Source organism: Megalops cyprinoides, chromosome 21 (genome assembly GCF_013368585.1).
Source record: "Megalops cyprinoides isolate fMegCyp1 chromosome 21, fMegCyp1.pri, whole genome shotgun sequence".
NCBI classification, from domain to species: domain Eukaryota; kingdom Metazoa; phylum Chordata; class Actinopteri; order Elopiformes; family Megalopidae; genus Megalops; species Megalops cyprinoides.
This window is the reverse complement of record NC_050603.1, coordinates 6214320-6233196: the sequence shown is the minus strand read 5'-3', so window position 1 is coordinate 6233196 and position 18877 is coordinate 6214320. Positions and strand designations below refer to the sequence as shown.

The window sequence follows — 18877 nt, the reverse complement described above, 5'->3', positions numbered from 1 at the left end:
GGTTCAGTGTCCGCCGTTAAGACGTCTCTGTATCCGTGGCTTTCATTCGGGGGGGGGAGGGGAGGGGGGGGGGGGGGGGGGCACACAGCCCAGCTGTAAAACCCACCCGACACTTTAATGTCACAATTCACGACATTCATATTTTTAGGGCTTTTGGTTCTCTCTTATGCGGCAGTGGAGAGAAGCGTGTAAAAGACCTCTTTTTATGACTCTGTTTTTTTCCTGTAAAACCAGTTAACACCATTAAAGTATTGCCTGACCCTGTGAAAGACAAGAAATGCAGGAAAATACAGCAGGCTTAAATGTTTCATTGGGGAGATTTTAAAAGCACTGAGGGGCTTGGAAGAGTGATGGAAAAAGACGAGTGAGGGCAGAGAATGGAGGTGTGTTCACAAACCTGCAGAATTAGGAGTGTACCTACCAGCAGACACAAGCTGTCACAGAACTAAAGGATATCTGCATACAACAGAAATGCTCTCATTCTGCTTGCTATTTGGCCAATTGGGCTTGCCGCAAGAGAATAGGTGTGCATACACATGCGTGTGTGTGTGTGTGTGTGTGTGAGTCTGAGACTGTGTGTAGTGAGAGTGCCTATCGATGTCATTGCAGGAGAGTCTCTGGGTGTATGTGGGGACCCTGGAGTGCCAGTTCATGGGATCAGGCTCGGGGAGGAGTTTTCGGTGGGCAGCGTGGTGCGTTTCAGCTGTGAGCCGGGATATGTGCTGAAGGGGTCTTCAGAGAGGACCTGCCTGGCCAACGGGACGTGGGTGGGGATTCAGCCGGAATGCCATGGTAAGATTGGATCAAAGTGTTGGGATGTGGTAGTAAGGAGGCTGGGTGCACAATTATACACCCATCACACACAGCACACACACACACATACTCACACACATGATAAATGTACTCCTCAAGTGTCAGACTGAGATGGTAACCCATATTTTTTCCTTCCCCCAGGCTAGTGGCTGAATTTCCCAGAGTTCCTCAGCCCGCCCGCAGTCCTCTCTCTCCCTGTCATTCCCCCGCTCCTGCTCTGGTTCATACTTTAAAATCTTTGTTTGTTTCGCAGCTTCTTGTTTTCTTTCGTTTTGTTGCTGCAGAATCACCTGGGGTGTACATCTGTTTTCTGCTGTTTTTCTTTTTTTTTTCCCTCCTCCTAACAACTGTGACACTCTGCAGGGTTTTGTCCTCGCAGGAAGGCAGCCCTGAGCCCTGACGGCTACTCTCAGCTCTGACATTGCCATTCCTCTCATGTGCAGGTGCAAGCAGCCAGGAGAGCTAAGCTGACATCTGCGAGAAAGATGTGTCAGAGGACCGCTGCTTTCTAGGTTAATTACTGCTGTGGAGAAGCAGACCTGCTTTTTGCTTTCTTTTGTGTTGTCTTTAATAGACAACGACCAGTCATCAGGGAAGAAAAAATATGTAAGGAAAAAAAGAAGAAAAAACAAAACTAAGTTTGAAATACTTTAAGGATTGTGTCTGATCTTCAAAACCTATAGACTACACGCATTTCCATAAACCTCTGTAGTTTATATCGATCAGAATATGGCCCCTATTGCTGTGCACTAGGACACCATGCACCTTCACAATACTTGCAGTTCAAAGGGGATTTGGGAACAAAGAACAAATCGATCCCACCGTCCATAAATTTGCATTCTAAGTGCATGGCAGAAAAAAATGTCTGTGAGAGCTGGGAGGTGGCCCTGATTACTTCAGCTGTTTGGATTGTTTATAAACCCGCGCGACTCTCCACATGACCCACACAAGGTGACAAAGCGCGAGAGCCCACAGCCTCTGTATTATGTCAAAGGTCACATTTGTGCATAAATTAACCTGCCATTGTGAGGTCACAGCACAGAATGCGCAAGCATGCGTGTGAGATTGAAGAGGCACTTTTTCTGCCAGTATTTCCACATGGGAAATACCACTTCATTTGCCTTGCTCTTTTTTTTTTTTGACATTTCAATCAGTTTTTTTTTTCTCCCGCCACAATTTCACGCCAAGTGTCTCAACCTTTTTTTCTGGCCCTCTTCATTGGTGGTGATTTTTGCCATTTCTCACCGCAGTCCCGGGAGCGACCACCTGCACGGCACTGGCACGGTTGCCGCCGCGGCCGCAGCTGGTCGTTACGGGGAGCGCCGCGGCGGTGTGAGAGGCAGTCAGGAAGCGGTAATAAATATGTCGCCGAATTAAAGGCGGAATGAGAGGCAAGAGGCTGAGCGCAGCCCCCATGAATAATTCAGTTCCCCTTCAGCGCACTGCCTGTCACTGTCCTGCCAAAGGCGGCCGCTTTTTCTCTTCCTGTGACCTTTTGTTTCTCGCTCTGTCTCTTTTCTCTGCCAAACGCATTCTCGATTTTCCACTGACATTGTCAACCGGGGCGGAGGTTTCGCAGGTGAGAAGGGTGCTCTTTCGAGGATTGATTCCTGATCCTAGTCTCTCTCTCTCTCTCTCTCCTTCTCCCTCTCTCTCTCTCTCTCTCTCTCTCTGTCACTCTCTCTTTCTTTCTCTCTCTCTCTCTCCTTCTCTCTCTCTCTCCTCTCTCTCTCTCTCTCTCTCTCTCTCTATCTCTCTCTCCCTCAGTGGTGTCCTGCGGGAATCCCGGAACTCCTCGGAATGCCCAGGTTCTTTTTCACGACGGCGTGGTGTTCTCTCGCTCCATCACCTACGCCTGCCGCGAGGGCTACTACTCCACCGGGCTTCTCACCCGGCACTGCACGGTCAACGGCACCTGGACTGGAACCATGCCCGAGTGCACAGGTATCCCCTCCCCGCCGCATGGCATCATGCTCAGGCATCAGTACATGCAACCAGTCAATTGCCTGTTCACGTTTCAGGTGAAGAGTTGTGGTTGTTCCCAAGAGTGCGGTATAAAACATGAATTTCTTTCCATCACTATGAAGGGATACATGTAAGATATTTAAGTCTCTAAACAAGGCTGCCCACCTTAGTACATATTTGTGGCACATATTTATGGAAAATTGCCTTAGTGTCTTACCATTAAATTTAACAAGATACATTTTTCACCTGATGATTTGGTGTCCCAACTGGGATTGGCACTCTCGCGCCCCGCCCACAGTCCCATGACTCTACATCTCATCACGCTTCGCCATCATTGACCTCTGGGTCGCATTTCACGAGGGTGGATTAAGCCGTAAGACAGCTAACTTCGGGGCTCAACCCAGAGTCAAGGCTTTTTTCGGTTTCATGAAGCAGACTAATAACAAGCCCGGTTAATCTCCATGGCAACTTATCCCACCTTGTCAAAGTGGCTTCGCAGCAGGTTAGCTCATGTAATCCAGGCTTTGCCCATAGAAAGACTCTGGGTTTGTGAAGTGAGACCTTCATTCTCTATTCAGGCTAATAGCGGCTGACTCATACCTCATCAATAAAAGGTCTAGTTGCATAATCATAATAAATAAGGCTATCATTCGGTTCATCCCAATTTAGACAGCAGATATAACAATAAAGCCAATAACCCCTTCACCAGACAGTGCAGATGAGGGATAATATCTGGGGTATGATTTTAACCCTTTCGCACGTAACTTATGTTTTATGCTATGCAGCGCGTGTGTTAACGTTACATGGTTTGTTATGTTTTCATTAGCGTTATTAAGCTTCTCATAGTTTTCAGTTAGTAAAGCACACACTTGTATATTCAAAAATGTTACATACAGGTACATAAACAGACAGTGGTAAACTCCTTACAAGTTTTGAAGTTGTGTAGTCATGAGGTAACTTCTTCTAGTGAGGGCAAATTTTTCTTGAGAAACCTCTTTCCTGTGAAAGACAAAAAAAAAAATTACCACAGGTATTCCGAAGCACGTAAATGTATGTAATTGCAAAGAAATTCTGCCGATCGGCCCCTCTGGAAAAAAAAAATATATAATGCGATAATCATAAAATTGCCTTTGTTTAACAGAAAATTCCCTCGTTATCGAGAATTCCGCTAACTCAAACCAGATAACTTCAATTTATTCTCACTTTTTTTTTTTAATCCACCTTTGTAAAATAACTCTTGGCTGAATATTTGATGATTATACAGTTCTGATCAGTCTTTATTTTCCAAGGGGCTGCCATTGTCCTGCTCTCTGAATAGGCTCAAATCACAAATTGCCTCTCTGTATCGCTCCAGTTTATGCTCTACATAGATTAAAAAAAGGTATCAGCCAAATGAATCCCTCAGAGGCATTGTAACGCAGGATATTAGAATCACGGTCCCTCTACCTCTATCCCATTGTGTGGAGCTGCTGCATGGCTGTGGGCTTTAGTGTGCAGCCGCTGTGGCAATTGGCCGACGTGACGGTGTTTCGCCGAGACAAGGAGTTGCGTGACCCCAGCCGGACTGAGCGGCCTCACTCTCTCAGCACGATGGATGCAGAAATGAAATGAGTGGTCCTGGTCACAAGGTGTCCTAGGTCATTCTGGTGTCTCCGCCCCAAAACCGAGGGAACACTCTGACTCATGAGTAGAATTCTAATTTACTGTAAAATCTGGGGGAATGGGTTTGGTTCTAGTTTGTTAAATTTTGGTGGGATGTGAGCTAAAGTGGGCTGATGGTATAAGAGGTGATGTTAAAAGGAGCTGTAGTAATACAGTCCATTAATTTCGAGGCTCCATTTGCTGTAATAAAACTTTGTGTTTTTGCCCTGCATTTCGCTGCCCTAGTTATGCAGTTTTCTTCTTTCTCTTTTTTTATTTTTTTTTTAATGATAAAAGGGTCAGGGAGTGGTCAAGTTTTTAATGCACTAGCAGAGAACGTTGCCCAAGAAAGTGTCATAGAGACTCAAGTACTGTATATTTGGCATATATTACTCTGCCAGGCAGCCAAGACTACAGTGATGTCACTGCTCTGACCTTCATAGTGCACGCCCACTGCCACACAGCTCCGCCTCCATGCTGTCAGTCACCATTGATCATTGTCAATGGAGCCTGGGACATACAATGTAACCACGGTTTGAACCTCGCATGGGTCACACCCATGACCTCCCCCCCTCAAAGCATGTTTCTGTGTCCCTATGTTTAATAGTGATAAACTGTGGTGACCCAGGGGTGCCCGCCAACGGCATAAGGCTGGGAAATGACTTCACCTACAACCATACCGTGACCTTCCAGTGCTCTCCTGGATTCACCATGGATGCCGACCGGGCCTCCAGCCTGATCTGCACCAAGGACCGCACCTGGAACGGGACCAAGCCCGTGTGTAAAGGTACTGCTCTCCCTTTGGCACAGTCAGAACCTCACACACAATACTGGAAAATTTCTGACCAGCAGTGCATCTGACCAGCAGGTTATCAGTCTCTGAGCATAGCAGCAGCTGCACCAATCATGAGCACAGTGTCATGCTGTGTGGAGATGAATCACTGAACAACATTATGGCTTTGCATAGTGGGATCACGCTTCAGCTTCTCAGCAACAATGAGGCCACAACGAGGCACGCACGTTGTTGCTTTCCTACATGTCGTGTTCTTTGATGGCAACAATAGATGCGAAGCATGAAAATAACTCGTAAACAAATTCAACCTATATAGAAATATTCAGACACCATACTTGTCCAAAAAGTAGGTTAGCGGTAGTTTTGCCATCACTGTTGCCCCAAGTTCAATCCAGCTTGTCAGAGCTTCCCAAAGCTTATCCCGGACAATCTGTCTAAGCCCTTTGATCAATTGCAGGTTTTCAAATCGTGACACATTGTGCTTTCCATTCTTTTTTCAGCCGATTCTAACAAGGTGAAGCTTGTCAAAGCCCTCTGAATGCTTTGCATCCTTCATGCATGTCGGCTTCAGCACATAGATGTCCTTACTTTAAGCATGCGGCTCGCCAGTGTGGATTCAGCTGAATGCCAATCAAGTCAATCAATAAGTGAAGCAAATCCAATCTCCTCCTAAAGGCATTTCCAGTTCTCAGAGCACATAAGTTATCAGAGAAGTGGTCCGATTGATTGACTCAGCGATAATTTAAATGAATATGAACACACACCGTAACTATTTCTAGCATGATGCAGTCTTGAAGGGCAGATTAATGTAATTGTCTAATTAATGCTGGAGATCAATTAATAGATCATTACATGTGGGGGGCATGATAATTTTCATCTGAGAGATCAATGGGATTAATGTAAACCAAAGTAATAACATGTATTGACTCTGTATATAGGCAGTGAACCTGCCCCCTTACAGCACTGCTGGGTGTGATGCGGCCATTAGGTGAGGTGTGATTGTATGTTGTTGAGAGCTGGCAGGGGGTCAGTTCAGCAAGCCTGACATTTACCGCAGTTTAAACCCACGCTGGCCGGTCTTGACACCGCCGTGTGAGACGCCAGCGCCCACCGCTGATCCCAGATCTGTGTTTCTGTGACAACCTTGCAGCCATCGTGTGCGGCACCCCGCCCGGCATCCCGAACGGCCGGGTGGTGGGCACGGACTTCCAGTGGGGCGCCAGCGTGAGCTACGCCTGCATCGAGGGGTACCAGCTGTCCCTGCCGGCTGTGCTCACCTGCCAGGGGAACGGGAACTGGAGCGGGGAGAGGCCCCAGTGCTTCCGTAAGCATCCCACGAGCACCCGCACACCCTCATGCTCAACACCGCCCCCTGCTGTCCACATCCTGTCACTGACCTGTTTTACATGACTAGATTTGTATGTGTTCTGTAGATGTGGTATAGTTATAGATCTACTAGATGTAGTATCTCTTATTACCCTTTTGTTATATTCTTTTCATCACATGCTTCTCTGCCCTCCCCATTATTACAAAGTGAGCACATGCACCTCTGTTCGTCTGTGCTTGGGTTTCAGGTCTGTGCATCTCAGCTTCCAGCGAGCGTGTAGCATCTCACCTCTTTCTTGGTTCACTGCTATCTGTCGGTTTGCTTGTCCTCATTTCAGTTCTTGCTTGTCCTAAAGTGCCTCTCTTATTCTTTTTCTTTCTCTCAGTCTCCCTCACTCTCTCTCTTTTTTTCTCTCTCTTGCTCTCTCACTCTCACTCTCGCTCTCTGTCTGACTTCAGTTTTGAATTAAACTGTCCTTTATTGGCATCACACAGAACAGTTTTGCCAGAGGAGACGTGTCAGAAAACAACAAATGATTAACCATTCCGCTAACCTCTGGCAGCTTTCAGGCTCCAAAAAACTACGGCAACGTGATGGTGCTGGCAAACTTCTGCCACTAATGGCACTGTATGTCCTTCACCTTGTGAGCCTGCTCATATTTCAGTGTCTCAAACTTTTGGCGTAACATTCTCTTTTTTTTTGCAAAGAAAGCTTAACCTCTCCTGTCTCTCAGTGATCACACGATTTGTTTCATAGAGGCACCGTGTGTACCCGTGCAGCCCAATGACCAGTCATTGGTCAGGATCTGTCTCTGAATTGTGTCCCTGACAGTGAATTGATTTCAGATCTGCTGATTTATCATTTACATTACATTATTGTCATTCAGCAGATGGTCTTATGCAGAGTGCCTTCCATACATTACAGTTTTTACGTTATCCATTTATACAGCTGAATATTTACTGAAACAATTCTGGGTTAAGTACCTTGCCGAGCAGTACCCCATTTCCTTTAAGGCTACAATAAACAAATAATAGTCATTTGTTTCCCAAAGTAAATATATAGTCCTGTAATTATTATTTGATGTAAAATTTGGTTTAGTTTTATTTGAACAGTTTTGGTCTGAATCAGATTCTAGGTAATATTCTGCTCAGAGGTGCTCAGAAGTCCGACTTAGCAAGGATCTCAGCAAGGCCTCACACTGAAGGGAATGTGAATCTCTCTGTCTCTCTGTAGCGGTGTTCTGTGGAGACCCGGGCATACCCGCGGAGGGTCGCAGAGAGGACCGTGGGTTCACATACCTTTCTTCGGTGGCGTTCTCCTGCTTTCCGCCGCTGGTTCTGGTGGGCTCGGCCCGGCGGTACTGCCAGTCCGACGGAACCTGGAGCGGGACCCAGCCCTCCTGTATAGGTGAGGGAGGGACCTCCGATGTTTCTCTCAGACACTGAGGCCAAACCGTGCTTGGCGTGCTCATCTAATTACACCCTCTGTGCTTACAGCTAATTATCTATCCTTTTCCAAAAGCCAAAATGTAGGGATTTGTGTCCTAGCCAGTGTGCTGATTAACTGCCACTGTGCTGTACTGAACAAAATACACATACCTCTGGTGTTAGTGTCTGTGCTTTTCTTTTGCCTTGGATTTCATTCAATATTTTGGGATTTGCTACTGTTGTAATTTTTATTTTTATTTTTTTCCCTCTCCATTTTCTCCATAATTTTCTGCTGTTAGGATTTCTTCTCTTAAATTAAAGCTTATGCTGACTCCACTCTAAGTTTAAGGACTTAAAGGCTTACATGAGTAGGAACATATTAGACAGCAATGTTCAGCTACTAAAACACAATTAAGAAGGTGTATCTAAACCATGGGTCTATGTGAGAGTGCCTCATTGTGTAGTTTTTATGTGCATGTGTTAATAACTGGTTAACGACAAGTGTATATGCAGTTATAACATGTTATAATGTACTTCCGCTTGTACGTCCTTCCAAAGTGCTTCTAATCAAGGGAAACAGAGCAGGGCTAAGGCTCTAGATTAAATTAGTTTCTGGCAGGGTTTCTCTATGAATCCAAGGGTGCCAGTAAGTCCTCACCACCAGGTGAATTATGGGCAGTGTACAGTGTGATTTATATTGCATGTGAATATATTGTGTACACTGCAGCAGTGGCTACACAGAGAGGGGGAGTCTGGCGGAGTCTGATAATGAGGTCTCGCTGGTTTTTAGGGGGGTGATTTGATTTCTGCTTTATGGGTGCTATAATTTCATGAAGTCCTGAACGATAAGTTATTTTAATACACAGTTGTAATGGAAACGGCGGTCAGAAGAGGGGCCGGTAGCACATCAGGCTCTGTGGTGTTGCGCCAGTGTGCCTTGTGGTGGAGCTGACTGGATGTGTCTGTGTTTCAGACCCCAGTCACACCAGCTGTGTGGATCCAGGAGTCCCTGTGTTCGGACAGCAGAACAACACTCAGGGTTACCAGGTATGGATACGAGTGTGTACGTCTGCGTGGTGTGTGTTTTTAGTACATGCATACTAATGTGTACTGAGGTGTAAGCTTGTGTGTGTGTGTGTGTGTGTGTGAGAGTGTGCAGGCATACGCTTGCATGCTGATGAAGGTGTAGGGGTGTATGTATCAGCTCTGAAGGTGACCGCCCTGTCTCCGCAGATTGGCAGCACACTCTTCTTCAGCTGTAGGAAAGGCTACCTGCTCCAGGGCTCCATCTCCCGCACCTGTCTGCCCAACCTCACCTGGAGCGGCATGCAGCCCGAGTGCATAGGTGAGCAGCACCTCACTTTTCATTCTCTTCCTTTCTTTCTTTTCTTTTTCCTCCTACTGCTACTGGGTGTGTGTGTGTGTGTGTGTGTGTGTGTGTGTGTGTGTGTGTGTGTGTGCATGTGCTTGTGTGTGCGTGTGTGCATGCGTGTGTGTGTGCGTGCGTGCATGCGTGTGTGTGTGTGTGTGTGCATGTGCTTGTGTGTGCGTGTGTGCATGCGTGTGTGTGTGCGTGCGTGCGTGTGTGTGTGTGCGTGTGTGCGTGTGTGCATGCGTGAGTGTGTGCGTGTGTGTGTCTGTGTGTGTGTGTGTGTGACCGTGGTGGCAGTCGGTCTCACTCCCTCCCCCTGTCACCCACAGCACACCACTGCAGCCAGCCAGAGCTCCCCCCGCAGGCGGATGTGAGTGCCATCGAGCTGCCCTCCCTGGGCTACACCCTCATCTACTCCTGCCAGCCTGGGTTCTACCTGGCGGGCGGGTCCGAGCACCGCACCTGCCGGGCCGACGGGAGCTGGACCGGGAAGCCGCCGCTGTGCGCAGGTACCCTTGGCGTCTCCCACCGCCTCAAACGCCAAGCACCTCTTACAGTCAGGGCACCCTGTTATTACATTATTACATTACCCCCTGCGTCTAGCCCTTAGCCATCCTTGTAGTGTCGAATTACCCTTTACTCAAGATGGCGTGATGTAACCACGCAGCGCAACCTCTCTCTGCGTGTCACCTCTGAATAAGTCACATGGCATATAAAGAGTAATCAGATTAAACAAGTCATAAAACGGTACACGATACACAAAAAAAAAATGTAACTTATTAAATTGCCTGCCCTTCTGGGTAGCTGTTGAGTGTTGAGTCAAAGCATTTCAAATTGGACAGACAGCACACAGTGAAGCAGTGGGAATATAACAATGCCCGCTGCTACTGCAGTCATGGCCACACAGCCCTACTGTATTCTGAAATCATAGGTTACACAAAGCTTTTGCAAAGCTAAGCGGCTCAGATTTACAGTAATTGACATATTGGTAAAATAATAATAATATAGGCCAGCTGCCATGCTTGGTCCATGTGCATTCAGTAATTTAAAAAAAAAAAAAAAAACTAAAAGTAAAGTCTGCCAAGGGTTGATGCCAAGCCTCACTGAAATATTGCAAAGGTAAGTTTTTTAAAACAAGCCATAAAAAGCAACATAAGGAAAAGACTGCAGACCTTCGCAGGAACGGGATATTAACGGTGCCTGCGGGAGTTCTACCAATGACATAGTGTCAGCTCACCGCCACAACAGTTAATAAAACTGCCCTGCGCACCGGAGTGTGTGTGAGAGTGAGTGTGAGTGTGTGTGTGTGCATGAAAGAGGGACATAGAGAGAGAGAGAGAGAGAGAGAGAGAATGAATGTGTGTGTGCGCATGCATGTGTGTGTGTGTGCGCGCCTGTGTGTGAGGGAGAAAGGGTATGTCTGAGAGTAATGTGTATTTTTGTGTGTGTGTGTGTGTGTGTGTGTGTGTGTCTGCAGGCGCGTGTGCATGCATGTGCGTACGCATGCATGTGTCTGAGAGAAGTGTGTTTTTGTGTCCGTGCGTGTATGTGTGTGTGAGTGTGTGTTTTACTACATTGTTTGAGAGGCTCCCCCATACAACACAACCAGCACTGATAAATCGCAGACCCACTGGGCTCCTGGATAGGACGGTTTGTCAGCGGGAGTCACTCTCCGTCATTGTCAGCCTGGGGGGGCGGAGAGGGCCCGGGGATTATTTGTGGAGGAGGAAGTGTTTCCTGATTATTACTTTACTGTTATCATTTCAGCTGATAACAGACCGAAAACCATTGGGACCGTGCAGGAGCTACCCAACGCTAAGCTCCCAGGTAAATTCACCTCATATACCTGAGGAAGAAAGGCAGAACTCACACAAGAGCTCACAAATTAAGCTCACAAACCACTTCCAACTGCCTGACATTTATGCTGAAATCTACAACTATTCCTTTTGTAAATGATACATGTCTCCTACTGAGCCATGCGGTATGGTCTTGTCACATGATTAAGAATGCAGTAATGGTAACAAGAATATTTGTTTGCATGTTTTTCTCTCCTCCGTGACTCTTTCTCTCTCTCTCCCCCGCTCCTGTCTCCCTCTTTTTTTCCCCTCACTCTTTCTTACCCCTTCTCTTCTCCATCCCTCTGCCTCTGCGTCTCTCTCTCTGTCTGTCTCCGTTTCTCAGTGCCAGGCGGGGTCTTCGTGAAGAACTCTCTGTGGCGGGGCTCGTACGAGTACCTGGGGAAGAAGCAGCCGGCCATGTTGAGCGTCACGTCCTTCGAGCCCTTCACTAACCGCGTCAACGGAACACTCATCGACCACAGCGGCGTGGAGCTCAAACTGGCTGGTGCGCCTCTTTAATCCTGCCCTTATCCTTAGTCCCCCACCCAATGGCTTTCACCTGAAACGCGACTTAAGTTGCCAACATTATTGCTTTTGCAGCATGACAGCTAACAGGTTTTAAGGGCACTGAAGTCTTAAGGGCACTGAAGTCTTATCTAAATAAAAAAGAAAGAAACTTTACCTCACTTACACTAATATTATACACATTTGGCTTTTCACTAAACTCAGTTTTCAGGAGTATCTTACCTCAGCCATGTCTGCTATCTTATACACCAAATATTAGCTAATGCAGCAAATATTAGGTAGTTCATTTGTCACCACTACTGAGACAAACCGCACTGAAATACATCTGCTAATCAAAATTGACTGCCATGCCACAAACACTTTGTCAGATGCCTTGGTGTCATTACTTCGGCTTGGGCTGAGTCACACCCCCCCTGCAGTGCTGTGTTTTCATACACCAGCACTAATCTTCCTGCTGTAGTGTATCCCTTGCATAATCCATTATGAATAATAATTAATGAATGGATTGTTTCCTTTGCTTGTGCCAGAAGATCCGTGTGAAATGCTTTATATCCCGCATCCATCCACCCACTGACCTGTCAAGGGGTGAATGCGTGCTGTCTTGCAATGCACAGCTAGACAATGTCACTCCAGTTAGCATAGCTGTTAGCATAGCAGCAATGCATCTTCGGAGTTTAGGTCAGGTTAAGAGCTGCAGTTTTCCCATCTTTTAGGACTTTTATTCATCCCTGTAAGCTGTTACTTAAGCAGGGGATTCTCTGGTTCTGATCCGGTTTCTCCGTGCTCCTCCTCCAGGGATCTATAAGAAGGAGGAGGCCCACCTTCTGCTGCAGGTGCACCAGATCCGAGGGCCGGTCGAGATCTTCGTCAACAAGTTCAAAAGTGACAACTGGGCACTGGACGGGCATGTAAGTGAGAACAGGGGCCCGCACACACACACACCAGCATGCATGCATGCATACGCACACACATACCAACATACATGCACACATACATGCATGCATACACGCAGGCACACACACACACACACACACACGCTGTGGAGAATGTCTTTCATATTAGACTTTTCAGAAAAAGAAAAGTTGCATTCATACACCAACTGGAGTATTGCTACCATTTGCCCTACTACAGTAGATTGCTTTACACTTTCTGCTCCATTATAAAATCAATACATGTAGAGATAGCTAAATCAGTCAGACAAATCATACATCAATCAGACAAACAAATAAATCCATTAAATGCTAAAATGGACCAAGTATAAGGGCACCGTTTAAGATGAAGTGGTGAGATACTGCATTTGCACCCCTGTGCACTGCTGTGATAAACAGCCAGCTTTAGCAGTGCATGTCTGCGCTGTCCGAATGGGATTATAAAGACCTCTGCAGGCAGCCTGTGGGTCTGGCCCCTGACCAGCGGACCCACCGAAAAAGTGCTGATCTGGGTACAGGTTCTTTCGCCTTCCCACTCACAAAACACTGCCTCTCAGTATGAGAGCGGTTGATATGAAAGCCCAGGGGAAAAAAAAAAGTCCATTTAATTAAAATGTCAAGTAAATCAGTGCCTGGTAATCAGTGCCTGACATCTCTCACTGAGCATGTCAGGAGGAGCAGGTGTGATGCTGTAATTAAAATTCACGTGGGTCGCGAGGTGACGGGAGAGTGCACGCTCGTGTTTGTCTGTGTGCGGAAGAAAATGTACTGCCTTTAAGATCAATGTTATAATTGCAGCACCACCATCTCCCCTTGTCAAATACTGTTATTTCCGCATTTCAGTTCAAAGTTGACTCAGATCAACAATTATGCTGTATTTGCTGTTGTACAAGATCCATGTCCATGCAAAAATGCTCCCTAAAATTACACTGCACCCTATATGCTGATATTATAATTAATCTTTTTGTATATATATATTTCTCCAGATGTTACACATGCTGGCATTGCTGATTGTCAGTCTTCACATTGAGCGAGAGCCAGTTGATTACTGTTGATTACTGCTGAGCCTATATACACAGAAATATCTTTATTCTGTGGGACTTTGATGTTTTGGTCATTAAAAGCTAGCATATATGCACAGAAGATGTTTTGTTTTATGGAACATTGATGTATTGTTCATTTCTGTTAAGCATATATGCTCATTAATTACGCACATAAATATTTATAAATATCATTTCTTACAATTTTTACGTGTTGTTTACTAATAGCAAACATATAAACAGCTAATGTTTTGTACTGGTAATTACTGTATACCTGTTTTCAAAGTCCAATTATTTTGTACTTAATTGAAGCTTGTTGCCATTATAATAAGAGTAAATATTGAAACAAGGAATTTTATCATTTCTCTATTTCTTTCTGAATCTTGGTTAGTAATTAGTAGTACGCAATTTATAAGGGGTGCTTCGTATTTGTGCTTCACAGGTGTCATACATGGCTTCAACCAATTCCTTTGTGTATCAAGGATTCGTCCGAGGGAAAGGATTTGGGCAATTTGGTCTTCAGAGGCTAGGCAAGTATATTGTGTTCTACATTAAGCAATGCCACTTGTCACAATGTATTCCCTGTAGGTGTTCTGCAGTAGAAATTTGGCCTTATGATTGCCAAAATAAGAGCTAGATCGCAATAAACAGGTCTTCGTCTACCTTTCCTTTAGCGTACGACTGAACATACGGGTTCATGTTCATGTTTGATTTTCTGATCTTGTCCTACTTTTTCAGCTGGTGTAAGCTGATCTTTAGATGTGTGTTCATTTCTTATGCGCTGGATTCGCTGCTTGGAGCTGAAAGCTTCCGGCAGAGGGGTTGTATTCCTCATGCATGCAGAACAGATGTTATTGTGAACGGGTTTGATGACTTCACCTCTAGAGCTAAAACTACTCCTTTCTCATCTGTCAGTTTTAGAGAGGACCAGACAGCAGCTGCCTGCTACTTGACAAGTTCATCCATAGAGATTGGAATAGAGAGAGAGAGAGAGAGCGAGAGAGAGAGAGCGAGAGCGAGAGCGAGAGAGAGAGAGAGAGAGAGAAGAGAGAGAGAGAGAGAAGAGAGAGAGAGAGAGAGGAGAGAGAAGAGAGAGAGAGAGAGGAGAGAGAAGAGAGAGAAATGGAGAGAGCAGTACCAAACTACCAAATACAAACTCTGTGCTGTGGATACATTATCAAATTTGCAGCACTAAGTGAAAAAAGGTATCTTAACCATTGTAGTTATTATAATCGATAATGTTACAGCCTGAGGCAGAAGTAATTACGAACATGACTATGATGGTTAAGATGTTGTCAGCGCTGATTACGGTGATGATTACCATCAAGGTACTAATGAAACGAAGGACTTTAGGTGCTATCTCTCAAAAAAATACACACCGAAGCACGGAGTTACCTGACTCCTGGCATGAAATCACCTGAAAACAGAAAGCGGAAATCTAGCCATCTCAACCATGTGACCTCCTCTTTTTTACCCCTCTGTCGTGTCTCTGGCGTTGGTCAGTCTCCTGTGCTGAAGATAGGCAAAGTAGATGTTGTGGTAAAAAACGGGTTTTGCTCCAGGGTGGCGAGCCGAGGATGTTTTTGGGCAGAGCTGCGGTAATCAAATAGGCATGTTGTTTCACTAAACGGCAGATGCACGCCCGTTCCTCCCAGGAACCTCAGACAGATTGTGCAAACAGCAGATTTATTAATAAAGAGGAGCACAGGGGGGTGGGGGTTGGAAAGGGGGATTGATTTGCTACCGTTATGAAGCCAGTTAATTGAATTTATTATAGCTTGTAGCTTTGACTTTATTCAAGTTTTTTTTTTTTTTGGCATTGTCTGGCGAACAGGTGCACTGTCGTCTCTCTAACTGACGAGAGAAATGCAGTCCCTTCCCAAAATTGAAACTGGAATTCAAACTGCCATGTCAGTCGTTTAAAGTCGTCTTTGGGCTAATGGAGTTTGGCACCTAGGACAAAGGGAGACACAAATGTATATAACAGGTCTTCTGTCTGGGCTGTATAGACAATAGTGGAATGGTGGGGTATAGCAAGAACTGTTGCAGTGGTCTGCTGGTGCTAGCTGTACATTGTACTGTGAAGGAACATTTGTTGTAGTGTGAAAAGGCATGCTAAATTCACTGCAAATTCTTTCAAGGGAGGGTAATTAGTGTGGTAGAAATTCTTGTTTCCAAGCCTACTGATCCTCCACAATTGATCCTTCAGTCAAAGTCAATTTACATCGAATTAACTGTTCCTAATGCAGTAACCATTAAATAGAGGAGCTCTTTACTGTGAATTTGGACTCTGTTCTTTCAGGAGTCAGGGTAAAGGTGTTCGCCAGACAGTGCCGAGGACATTTGCTGGACATGTTTTAACTCCTTGTTTTCTCAGACACAGAGAGTCTGGACCCGAACAGAGAAAACCCCGGCTACAACTTTGCATCCAATAGCAGCTCAGTGGCTGCAGCCATTCTAGTGCCTTTCATAGCCATGATCATTGCAGGATTCGCACTGTACCTCTACAAACACAGGTAATATGGTATTATCATTAAATATATGTGTATAAAATATAAAAATCTAAAATAAATACAATTTTTTAAAAAATATTTAATGTTTTAAAAAATATATTTTTACTATATATAACATATTTCATCATGTATTTTATATCTTTAAAAAAAAATATATATTTTACAAACAAAATAAAGGTGAATATTGCCTATCGTGCAAGAAAGAAAGACTATAATGGCAAAAATGAAGCGTTTTTTTGGATTGCAGGAGTCCATGCAAATTCCTTGGTTGAGAAGGACAAATATGGCGACCACAGAGTCCATGCTCACCATATCCTAATGCTGACGGTTCCTGGGGTTTTGGAGTATGTTTTACGGTCTTACGTTCTGCATTTGTGAAAGGCTGATACATCGCTGTTCCTTATCTCCAGGAGAAGACCCAAAGTTCCCTTCAATGGCTACGCGGGCCACGAGAACACCAACGGTAGGGCCACTTTCGAGAACCCCATGTATGATCGGAACATCCAGCCCACAGACATCATGGCCAACGAGACAGAGTTTACCATCAGCACAGTGTGTACTGCGGTATAGCACCTGCCCTCCCCCCAGCCCCAGGTGAGCCCCTAGGCAGTTGACAGACCTCATCCTCGAGGATGTCATTCCTGTGTGCCTTTGTTGCATGAGAATTATTGAAGCAGCTTTCAAATGTGTCCTTTTCCATGACTGTGTAGCCATTCTGTGTGATCCGAATCCTAATTATTTTATGTCTGTGCTTTCTTTTTTTGTTTGTTTTTTTGAATTGCTTTTCGGTCCCATTTTCGAGTTTTCCGAAAAACTGAGTCACCCCCCCCCCCCCCCCCCAACTTTTGGTGGGAAACAAGGTTGAGAACAGAGAGGCTAAATCTGACTTTATCACCCTCCTTTCTGCCCCAGGACAGACTGGAAAAAAAAAAAAAACTAACTGCTGAATCAGGGGGAAAGGGATTGTGAAAATCCTATTTTTAACTAAATATTTTAGAGCATTTCCCAAGGATTTTCTGAAGGGTGTGGAATATAAACTGCAGACTTATGAACTCTGGTGAAAGTTGCTTGTAATTGGATTTTTGCTGTATTTCTTGTGTCTATAAATTTATTTTAGCGCCGTCTCTGCCAGTAATGCCAAGTCACTAAGGTGCTATAAAAAGTCTGCCAGTAGCAGAATGGGACAATTGATAATGTTTGCATGTTATTCTTTGTTAATAATGTCATAAATTATTTCCCAGTGGACTCTGTTTTATGTGATCTCTTTTCTTCTCTTTTGTTGACATGTAAATGAGATTTTTTAAACATTTTGTCTTAAAATCACTTAACTCAACTAACATTATTTAAACAGGATCAGATGTATTGTAGTACCTTTCTAATAGCAGCTATCATAAACCACTGCAAATGACTTTAGGACAGGCACAGAAAAACAACAGTCTTTAGAGGTTTTTGATGTTTGATGAGAAGCAAAAGTGATAGATTGATGAATAGTATCTTCTTTAAACAGGCCCTGAAAACTCATTAATGTTATTAATGTGTTATTGACAATATTGACAATGTTATTAACATGTACTACATGTTAATGTTAGCAAATGATAATAACACTAATTATGGTGTAAACCTATGTGTTTTACTTTTGCTTATAGTTAATTACTGAGTCCTACATAACACTGTTACAGATTTATTTGAACTGTTCTGGCTTCTCAGTTGCAGGGATGGGTACGAACAACAACTAGCTGTACTACCGAATCGCACGCTGTCAGATTAATCTTTGAGATTTTGTGGTAGCTCAATTTCACTAAGAGGGCTTCCTAATTATTTTACTTTCTAATTACACTCCACTTGTCTGTTCCTCTCAGGTTCCTGTCCGTTTGCTTCACTGACTCAAGAAGCGGAAGCTGTCCAATCACGTCAAAAAGCCTTCTTACGAAAATGCCCTCCTCCCCTCCCTCCCCCGCGTCCTGCTGCTTGCCATGGTTAGTCTACCACCAGTGGAAACCCACTTCCTTACAAGTGTGTCTCTGCAAGAGGATGGGTCTAAGGACTGGGCTGTGATGAGGGACAAAAAAGGAGAACTGGTAAAAAAAAAAAAAAAACAACTCCTTTTTGAAGCAACAGCTTGCTACAAAAACACTAGAGAAGTTAAAAAAAGACAACTGAGACAATACAATATAAAGAGGATTAAAGGAGGATTTTTATTTTTTTGTAGTAGGAGTTGATATTTTTGGAGGGTGAGCTTCCTGAAAATTGCAGCATGGTGGATGAACACTGGGAAGGTCTTTGTCCTTGAACACCAAATGAGAGGGACGTTCTTCAGGCTGCGGTAAGAAGCGGCCTCATACTTTTTCCCCTGCTTCTGCCATTCGAGCCCTCTCTCTGCTCAGCAGAGCCAACTCCACGTGGAAGGAACTTCCTCAGAGCATCTGACACTTTGTTGTTTTTTGAACCACAGGAAGTTAACGTTGGCTTTTTTACACATGTAGCGTCTCGGATTCCCTTTCTGAGATAACCTGAGATGATGATTGTTTTTTTTTTGGTTTTGTTTTCTTTGTCTCACTTTTTTCAGTGGTGATATGATATTGATTTCTCCAAAATGATCTCACCAGAAGCTACATAGTGCTGTCCCCCTGTGGAATGAAATGGAAAAGGATTTCAACTTCTGAAAAGTTGTGCATTCTTTTATCACATATTTTT

General features: G+C 44.7%; 1 protein-coding gene across 1 annotated transcript in view; it reads left to right on the top strand.

Annotated features, from left to right (window-relative positions):
- The window catches only part of csmd2 (CUB and Sushi multiple domains 2), a 275160-nt gene extending 257017 nt beyond the window's left edge, over positions 1-18143 (top strand). Inside the window, exons 57-71 of the mRNA XM_036555086.1 lie at positions 610-792; positions 2581-2757; positions 5027-5206; positions 6363-6536; positions 7773-7946; positions 8940-9013; positions 9200-9311; positions 9668-9847; positions 11106-11165; positions 11520-11681; positions 12497-12609; positions 14113-14200; positions 16048-16186; positions 16594-16777; positions 18043-18143. Of these exons, the coding sequence (XP_036410979.1) occupies positions 610-792; positions 2581-2757; positions 5027-5206; positions 6363-6536; positions 7773-7946; positions 8940-9013; positions 9200-9311; positions 9668-9847; positions 11106-11165; positions 11520-11681; positions 12497-12609; positions 14113-14200; positions 16048-16186; positions 16594-16753 (1976 nt within the window). The 3' untranslated portion in view covers positions 16754-16777; positions 18043-18143. The remainder of the gene's footprint in view (positions 1-609; positions 793-2580; positions 2758-5026; positions 5207-6362; positions 6537-7772; positions 7947-8939; positions 9014-9199; positions 9312-9667; positions 9848-11105; positions 11166-11519; positions 11682-12496; positions 12610-14112; positions 14201-16047; positions 16187-16593; positions 16778-18042) is intronic.
- Positions 18144-18877: the final 734 nt, after the last annotated feature.